Genomic DNA, 9,367 nt, shown 5'->3' on the forward strand with positions numbered 1-9,367 from the left:
TTTAGCAATATTAATAATGAACATACTTATACTTATATGTATGCCTTTTGTAAAAAATAACGATAAACTTCCAGTTTTTAGGTGTAAAGATTGTATTACATTTATCATATGAGTATGGCAATTTTCACAAACTATTGGGTTCCATTAGTGACATGGAAGTAGTGTTATGGCATTTAAATACAAAAAAAAAATCGATTAGCCGATTGTGTATTGGAAAACGGTGAACGAAATGGCTCAATTGATCTGGTAATTGAGAATAAAATGATTTTCAAAACGAGTGGTATGTTTTGCAAATTCGAGATGTTTGATTTTATTTGACTTTCAAATCAAAGCGCGTCATGTAAAACTAATTTTATAGCACTATCCTTTGAGTCTTTAACAAAAAATAATTACATTATATTAGATATTTTTAAGTCGCAAAGTTATAGAAAACAAAATTCTACTGCGACTAGTTATCATCGGATTTATTTTAACTTTGATAACACTAGTTTACAAAAAAAATAAACATGTGGACACCAAGGGCTGTTATTCTTTTCGTGTAAATTTTTTTTAGGTGTAAAGATTGTATTACATTTATCATATGAGTATGGCAATTTTCACAAACTATTGGGTTCCATTAGTGACATGGAAGTAGTGTTATGGCATTTAAATACAAAAAAATCGATTAGCCGATTGTGTATTGGAAAACGGTGAACGAAATGGCAAGAAAAATCTCTCTAACTCGATTTACTCGTCTACCTAACATTCCATTCAGCAAATGAAGTTGACTATAATATTTAGTCCGTAACGTTCCTGGTCGATGGCGACTTTTCGCAATTTGTTTTTATCTTGTTTCCATTTGGAGGGAATATTGGAAATATTCGAATTACATAATTGAGCAATACGAGGCACGTTCAGGAAATATTAGGGACTAAATATTTTATTAACGCCATTTTCTGTTAAGGGGGATTTTTTTTGCTTAAATTTTCCAATAAAATCTCACAAATTGAAAGGATTTTCTTAAAGCTTACCAATCAGACCCCTCCCATCCGGGTCTGAACAACCCGATAATAACCTAGTCAGCAGACTTTTTTAATTAAGTTTATCCATGTATTATATTTATTTATATTTTATAACTTACATAAGTCATTGTATAAGGTTAAGTTCCCTCTGAGCCATTATAACAATCAATGTATCTCAGAATAAGTTAATTTTAAGTCAATTGTAAATAACAAGTTCAATAACCTAAATTGAATTGAATTGACCAATCAGAGACCCGAAACTTGACTAAATATTTAGTCCTTAAGTTTCTCAACCTGCCCATTGAATATTAAACGATTGATTCGTATTCCATAATCAGGCAACCTATTCTGGATACAATAAAAAACATGCTTTGTCCCTAAATCTCATATTAACAGAAAAGATATAAACAATTGAACTTAAGTTACAAAAAACATGAAATAAATAATTTTATTCATCAGTATAAAAATCATCTTCAACTTCTTCATACAAATCAACAGACATATCAAGAAAACGAAAATCAGTCAGTACATGTAATTTATTACTATATCCAGCCATGGACATAAATTTAACAGGTTGATTCTGCCAGACAATCGAATAAGTTGCAGTATGTTCCACAGGAATATCAGCAACAATATCGCCATTGAGTGTATAATGTTGCACTGAGGTATGTTCTCCAGCTACTAAAATATTTTCGTCAAGAAAGTCAGTACAATGAATAGCCCCTTCGAAGGGATAATCTGTCGAGCAAGTCATAGATCGCATATGCCAGAGCGACAGTCTTGATCCTCCACCACACAAAAGCCAGTCCGAAGAAACAGCTAGTCCTCCAATCCAATTGCCAAAGTCTGGTCGAATTAGTTTACTATTGGTGTGGGGTTCAATTTTGCCAACAGCATCTTTGTCGGAAGGTGTCCATATTCTAACACTTCCATCCTCTGATGCTGTAAACAACTTTCCACCACTACCGCGGACAGTATTGATGTAATCCTCGTGGCCACTGAAACTTCGAATGATCTTACCGTCTTCCAAATTAATGGAATACATAGTGTTATCACCGCAGCCAGCGTAGAGGATCTCGTTGGGTTTATCGATCCACATGGTATTAACATCAGCCAAATCAAAGGATTCAGCTGTTAATGGAATTGAGATTTCCCATTTCTTAGACGAGGAGAGTTTAGAGTTCTCTTCGTCCCATTTGAGTCCATAAATACATCCAGCCGTTCCGACTATCAAGAAGTCGCGATGGAAGGCTAGACTGTCGATAGAGCGTTCTTCTCCTTGTGGATAGATACGCACACGGGTTTTTGGTTTGTCATCTTCAACATTTTCAAAATCTTCAATTCTAGAAATAAAGTGGAGGGATAAAAGGAAAAAAATGCTTTCATTTGAGTTTGACTTACTTTTGGCAGAAAATATCACCAAATCTGTTTCCGATGAAGAGATATTTCCCAGAGTCTGATATTGTTTGGCAAAATACAAGATTGTAGAGATATTTTAAAACTTCTTTTCGCATCTTTTTATTTAATTTTTGTTTATTTTTTCTCTTATGGTTATGAAATGTTACGCGTGCACAAAATTTGTAAACAACAAAAACAGTGCTGAATAAATAGGTCTGTTCAGATTGATTGAAACTCGACTAGGAAGAGAACTGTCACAATTTTCTCCGTTTAGAAGATGCGTTCGTGTTGCTGAAACTTAAAGAAAGTTTGTTTCCTTTTGACGGTGGTCACATTAGGTGCGTCTCACAAAGAGAGTTCTCTGAGGGCTCACAGATTTTTTAAGTGAAGCCTGGTACGCTGCTCGCGCTAAATTTTAGCTGAGATAAAATTCCCATACAAGTTATCGATAACTTGTATGGGATCCATTTTATCTCGGCTAAAAATTTTCGATAATTTGTATGGGAGCTAAAATTTAGCGCGAGCAGCGTACCAGGCTTGAGACAAAAAGTCTCAGATTGATTGAAACGTCTCACAAAGAGAGTTCTCTGAGTGAGACAAAAAGTCTCAGATTGATTGAAACTCTCTTTATGAGACGTATACGAACTGTCAAAATTTTCTCCATTTAGAAGATGCGTTCGTGTTGCTGAAACTAACAGAAAGTTTGTTTCCTTTTGATGGTGTTCACATAAGGTGCGTCCCACAAAGAGAGTTCTCTGAGGGCCCAAGGATTTTTAAAGTGAGAACAAAAATCTCAGCTGAGTTTTCTGTTTTTTGCGGAGATTACTTAAAGCCTTAACTACATTGGCTCAAAAAGTGAAAAAGTACATAAGTGAATTTAGCGCGAGCAGCGTACCAGGCTTTAAAGCCTGGTACGCTGCTCGCGCTAAAATTTAGCTGAGATAAAATTCCCATACAAGTTATCGATAACTTGTATGGGATCCATTTTATCTCGGCTAAAAATTTTCGATAATTTGTATGGGAGCTAAAATTTAGCGCGAGCAGCGTACCAGGCTTTAGATGAAAATTTTCGATTCACTTCTCAGTTTTTTTTTTTTTAAGCCTTAACTACATTGGCTCAAAAAAAAATTTGAAAATTTTCAAACGCATTTTTATATATATGTAGTTTTCTGGGCTGGAAAATTAAAACAAATGATGCAGAAAGCTTATTTTTTGGTCTAAAAAACAATTTGTTCACTCTTTTTCACAAAACAATTGCGCTAGCCAGAAAAAAAATATTTTCACTTTTGTACTTTTTCAAAAAGTGGTGTATGTAGTTAAAGCTGAAACACAATCACGCTTTGCCGTCGATTTTGACAAAAAGTTCAACTATAGGAAATCTGTGTATCCTCACACAATGACGCTTTTCTTACGTACGCTTTTCTTGACAAACGTAAGGAAACGTAAGAAAGCGAGCAAAAGTTCAACCAGACTGAACTTTTGCTCGCTTTCTGACATTTATCAGACATAGTTACAGTCACCCACATAATTATTGCGCCAAATGTGAATAAAAAAAAATAAATTATTGCAAAACTATGTGTGTTTTTTAATTTCTCTATATAGATTTTGCACAAAAAAACGACATCGAGATATTTTAAATCAAAACAATTTACGTATTAAAGCCTGGTACGCTGCTCGCGCTAAATTTTAGCTGAGATAAAATTCCCATACAAGTTATCGATAACTTGTATGGGATCCATTTTATCTCGGCTAAAAGTTATCGATAATTTGTATGGGAGCTAAAATTTAGCGCGAGCAGCGTACCAGGCTTAAAAACAAAAAAAATTTAATGATGTTTTAGACTGAGTTTTATTGTTAAAAACAATATATTTTGATTGGTTTTGTTTTTATAACTATAGGATTAAAGAATAAACAAATTTCTATGCAATTTTTAAACACATTAATATCCTTTTTCATTTTTCCACAATTAAATCAAGATAAAGACTTGGCCTAATAATTTTGTAATTGACTGTGTTTTTTTTTATTTGACAGCAGATTTTATGTTGCAATCAGCTGTTCAAAGTCAAAGTGAGCGCGCTTTGAGGATTTCTCAACGTAACGCAACGAAGCGACGCCCTGAAGCGTGATTGTGTTTCAGCTTTTAAGCCTTTAAGCCTGGTACGCTGCTCGCGCTAAATTTTAGCTGAGATAAAATTCCCATACAAGTTATCGATAACTTGTATGGGATCCATTTTATCTCAGCTAAAAATTTTCGATAATTTGTATGGGAGCTAAAATTTAGCGCGAGCAGCGTACCAGGCTTTAAGCCTGGTACGCTGCTCGCGCTAAATTTTAGCTGAGATAAAACTCCCATACAAGTTATCGATAATTTGTATGGGATCCATTTTAGCTCGGCTAAAATTTTTCGATAATTTGTATGGGAGCTAAAATTTAGCGCGAGCAGCGTACCAGGCTTTAGATGAAAATTTTCGATTCACTTCTCAGTTTTTTTTTTTTAATCTTTTGAAGTTTGTTTGCTAAAAAGCTGTTCGTTCGATATTCAAATTGGGGGTGTGCAGAAAAATAAATCTGGTAGGTTTCTACCATAAAACCATTTTTACAATTTTGAGCACTAGATTGTGCTACTTGCTAATCTCTTTGAGATTTCTTTTCAATAAGGGTATTCAAGATTCGATGCAAATGGTCTTGTATCGTTGCAAAAGTGTAACATTTTCTTAAATTTAGACAGTGATAATCCATTCTCTTTAATTTCAGAGCAGAATAGACAAAAGATTAAAAATGAGCTGAAAAATGGGTTTTGGTGAAAATTTTTTGGGGGTCTATTACGTAATTCGAAACGAGCGGCAAGTCAACGATACTGAAGTAAATGATAGTCACGACAAAGAGCGATTATGTAAAACGAGAAAGTCGTTTGGCCAAACTAAACCAAAAAAAAATATTTTTTTGAGGCTCACATGAATTCTACCAGCAAACGCAATAATATAATGGGTATTCACGATCCGATGCAACTGGTCTAGTATCATTGCAAAAGTGTAAAATCTTACAACACTACAACAACAAAATATATGGATTGAAATTTTACAATGGTCTTGCACTTTTGCTATACCCTAACCCTATTGCAAAATAAAAATACAATGGAGTAAAATTATTTTTGAGAGATAGCAGCTCACCGTCGCGTCGCCCATGATAAACAGTTTGTCTTTTTATTCTGTTTATAATGGTTGTCGCTACTCATGTCCCGTAATTTAGTTTCTTTTGATGTAAAATAATTAGTGAAAATTAATTAACCCGAACAAAACAAAGAATTAAATTATAAGAAATGGAAAAAAGAAGAAGCAACGGTGGAGGAAAAAAAAACATCATTCATCCCAGCAAACGCAGAACTACAGAAAAAACCGGTGAAATATGTACGTAAAAGAAGTACTTCTTTTCCACTGAAAAAAGATAGGAGCCCGGGAAAAAACTCAGTTATATACTTTCTGTATATAAGAATACGTGAACAAGCTATCTCTTTCTTGCATGCAAGATGAAATAAATTTCCCCTCCATTAATAGTACAGACAAATGTACTTCAAAAGTGCATCAGCGAAGCACTTCTGGAAGTGGTTCTGATGTACATTTTCCAGTACTTTTTTACCTACAGAAAAAGCACTGAAACTTGTACTTTTAAAGTACTTATTTGGAGCACTTTCATGGGTTTATATCCGTACTGCTAAAATCCATATTTTAATTCCATCTGAAAATAAAAAAATCTTCAAAACAAACAAACAATTCTTTTAAACAACTATTATTTAATATTTTATTGGAAAAACACAAAATAGTTTTTTTTTTAAACAAAATACATAAAAAAAAAGATCCTTGGACACGCCACTGTGGCCTGGCCAGTTGAGAAAAATGAAAAAAAAAAAAAATACTCTGCAGTCTGCACTTTGGTGGTAGTTTTTGTATCTTGTTTTGACTTTTTTTTTGTAAATGCTCAAGGCTGAAGCTGCTGTAAACTCAGTCAATGATGTCTGGAATTGATCGCCACTAAAAGACAGAAAAATCAACAACTTTATAATTTATCAATTTTATAATCAGCATACCTTTATTTTCCAAATCAATTGGTGGTTGTTTTTGTGTCATTTTTTTTTCTAAATGCACAAGGCTGAGGCTGTGCATTTTGATGGTGGAAATGGTGGTGGAATTTATGGCGTGCCGAAGAATTTGTGCGGTAGATTGTTTTTTTTAGAAAATAGTTTTCACAAATAACACTGAGAAGATTTTATTTATTTTTTTAAGGGCCAATTTTTCAATAGTCAGTTAAACAGTCAGTTAGTACTCATTCCTAAGAATAGAGAAAAAATCAATTTTTCAACAGGCAGATATAGCTTATTCCTAAGAATAAAACTATCTGCTTCTTTCAGAGACGAATAAAAATTATTCTAAGGAATAATCTCAACAAAAATATTGTGTCAGTTGTCAAAGCTGTTTTGAAAGAATTTTGAAAAAAATACAGTGAAACTAATGAAAACAAAAACAATCATGAATAAAAATGACGTTTAATTTTAAATATTTTTGAATTTGACAATTTTTTTTTGTTATTCTATAGAATAAATTATTCTTGATTGAAAAATTCAATGTTTTTATCTGATTGTTTATGAGCCTAATAACTTTATAACGTCGAACAGTTAACTGACTGTTTATTAGAAGATTCAAAAATTGGCTCTAAGTTAAATTGTTCTATTTATCTATCAAATGGAGCACAGAAATGTTTTTTTTTCTTAACTAATATGTTGCTGCGGCTATCAAGGTTTCACTAGAAAATATAAAATGCAGGAAAAGTCAAATCAATGGCGAGCCGCCATTACAAAAGAGACAAAACTTTGTGCATTGCATACATCGCGCTCTTTTCCTCCCATTTACCAAAGAGTTTATTTTTTCAGGAGAAACAAAACTACAATATTTTGAGGGGAGAGATTTTGGTAAATAAGGAAACACATACACCTACAAAGTATAGACTTTGTTGGTGGTTGTAATTTCCCCTAAACTACTGAGGTTTGGTTTGCAGGGATGTTTCAATATTTACTATAGCTAAGAAGAGGGGCGTTCACGATCTATTGTAAAAAAATAAAATTTTACATTTTTACTAGGCCTGTTGCACCAGATCGTGAATACCCCTATTGGGCTTTTAAGCAATTTTTCTTTGTCTTTTTCCTTTCTATCATAACTGTTTATTAAAGAAGAACAAGAAAAAACAACCAATGAAATCAAATCAATTCTGAGGAAAACAAACGCATACATGCATAATACATAAACACATGCATGCACAAGCATATACATATACGCTCAAAAATTTTCAAATCTTCCTCAAAATTGAAACGTCAAAAGTTTTTTTTTCTGTTTTTTTTTTTTTTCTTCGACACTGACGTTTTGCTGAAAAGCCCAATTATGACAGCTAAACGAAAACGATAGGTAAATGGCAGTCGTAAAGATTAACGAGTATCGTTGAAGTTAAACGATTATCGTAATCAACGATAATCGTTTTACAAAATAGGGCCCCTGATGATTGTGAACGAAAAATATAATTCCGCCATCAGGCCAAATGACAATCGGTCTGTCCGGTAAGTTGGTCAATGTGAACCCCCCTAATAGTTCTATTCTTCAACGCACCCCAAATATGACGTTTATCAGAATGTTTGACATTTCACTTTTTTGTCTTTACTTTTGCTGTACATGTGCACAACACGATTTCCTCGTTATTAATTCGCGAATGAAAAAATAATAAATAAATTGTAGTTTTTAAATAAAAGCACGATTCAAGTCAAGTTCACAACAGACCAAAATGAAACTCAGCACCTATAACTTCCTCACATCAAAGGCCATTCGTGGTGTTAAAGTCGGCTTTCCGCTCAAACTTGTGGTATGTTTGTCCCACGAAGAAATAAAACTATGCAAAATTCTATAAAACAATTTTAATTTTTGTCAATTTGATTAGATTGAAAGAAAACAAAGTATAGAAACCGAATACAATGCTAATTTCTTGGAACGTCTGCTGCCCAAATTGGATTGGCAAGCGATATCAATAGCTGCCGAAGCTGTAAGTACATAAAATGTGCCCTACTAGCGAGAACGATCTTATATTTCTTTGTTTACTTTAGGCTGAAGTAGATTATGAAATTCCAAAAGATATGCCAGATGATATTGTCAGCAATGAAGAACTTCTCAAAAAGCTACACAATCTACTCTTCGAGATCGATGTTGTTGAGGGAAAACTTGAGTGTCCAGAAACCGGACGAGTATTTCCAATCAATGACGGCATACCTAACATGTTACTTAATGAAGACGAAGTTTAGTTAATAATTTAGCAAATAAGTTTATTGTTTATATATATTGACTGACTGGGAGCGCCTAAGGTCAGAGTGTTGAGTCAGATGCGTCATAATTATAAGTTTCCTTTATTTGAATGATGCATTCCTCAGAAGATACAAATTGATTTTTATTACTAGTTTTGAATTTAAATTTCTTCATCTATCCTCGGTTCTTTGCGCGCAAAAAAAAATGACATTTGATTAATTACCTTGACCGCTTGAATGAACATATTTAATGATTCTGTTCATTTATTTTTATAAGGTGTGCTATTAGAATGGAATAGCACGTATACAATACAATCTGTTTTTGTTTTTTATTATTATAGAAATATATAAAACATTGCAAATGAATATTGTGATTTTTGTTTTTGTTTAGTTTATAATAATCGTTTATTTATCAGATGAACTGGAATTTGAATGCAGATTCATTTGTTGAAATTGTTAGGTTTGTATAGAGCGATTAAGATATTTAATTGTTTTTTATTGTTTTTTTTTTTTTTTTTTTTGAAAAATAGGTAATAACAGACATTAATAAGTTAAGAATTTTCTCGTGCTGAATGACACAATTCTTTTGTTTTTAATTTCGATGGGTGTGTCGCTACATTTGTATTACCCATTT

The 9,367-nt window shown here is 33.0% G+C and overlaps 2 protein-coding genes across 2 annotated transcripts; one reads left to right on the top strand and one right to left on the bottom strand.

Moving 5' to 3' along the window:
- Nucleotides 1-1,418: 1,418 nt before the first annotated feature.
- On the bottom strand, nucleotides 1,419-2,633 carry LOC129911764 (THO complex subunit 6). Its single transcript, XM_055989677.1, has 2 exons — nucleotides 2,403-2,633; nucleotides 1,419-2,344 (listed from the first exon to the last, which is right to left on the bottom strand). Exons 1-2 carry the CDS (start codon nucleotides 2,513-2,515, stop codon nucleotides 1,450-1,452), a joined length of 1,008 nt encoding a protein of 335 aa, XP_055845652.1. The 5' UTR covers nucleotides 2,516-2,633; the 3' UTR covers nucleotides 1,419-1,449.
- A 5,448-nt stretch (nucleotides 2,634-8,081) lies between these two features.
- On the top strand, nucleotides 8,082-9,099 carry LOC129911770 (multifunctional methyltransferase subunit TRM112-like protein). The gene is made up of 3 exons (XM_055989685.1): nucleotides 8,082-8,300; nucleotides 8,376-8,477; nucleotides 8,539-9,099. Exons 1-3 carry the CDS (start codon nucleotides 8,223-8,225, stop codon nucleotides 8,731-8,733), a joined length of 375 nt encoding a protein of 124 aa, XP_055845660.1. The 5' UTR covers nucleotides 8,082-8,222; the 3' UTR covers nucleotides 8,734-9,099.
- Nucleotides 9,100-9,367: the final 268 nt, after the last annotated feature.

This window comes from Episyrphus balteatus, chromosome 2, assembly GCF_945859705.1.
Source record: "Episyrphus balteatus chromosome 2, idEpiBalt1.1, whole genome shotgun sequence".
Classification (NCBI taxonomy): Eukaryota; Metazoa; Arthropoda; class Insecta; order Diptera; family Syrphidae; genus Episyrphus; species Episyrphus balteatus.

Bases quoted from the DNA above. Each gene is read 5' to 3' on its own strand.
- LOC129911764 (XM_055989677.1), bottom strand. From the start codon at position 2,515: ATGCGAAAAGAAGTTTTAAAATATCTCTACAATCTTGTATTTTGCCAA. The intron at 2,345-2,402 runs GTAAGTCAAACT...CTTTATTTCTAG, and splicing joins GGTGATATTTTCTGCCAAAA to AATTGAAGATTTTGAAAATG.
- LOC129911770 (XM_055989685.1), top strand. From the start codon at position 8,223: ATGAAACTCAGCACCTATAACTTCCTCACATCAAAGGCCATTCGTGGT. The intron at 8,301-8,375 runs GTATGTTTGTCC...CAATTTGATTAG, and splicing joins GCTTTCCGCTCAAACTTGTG to ATTGAAAGAAAACAAAGTAT. The intron at 8,478-8,538 runs GTAAGTACATAA...TGTTTACTTTAG, and splicing joins TATCAATAGCTGCCGAAGCT to GCTGAAGTAGATTATGAAAT.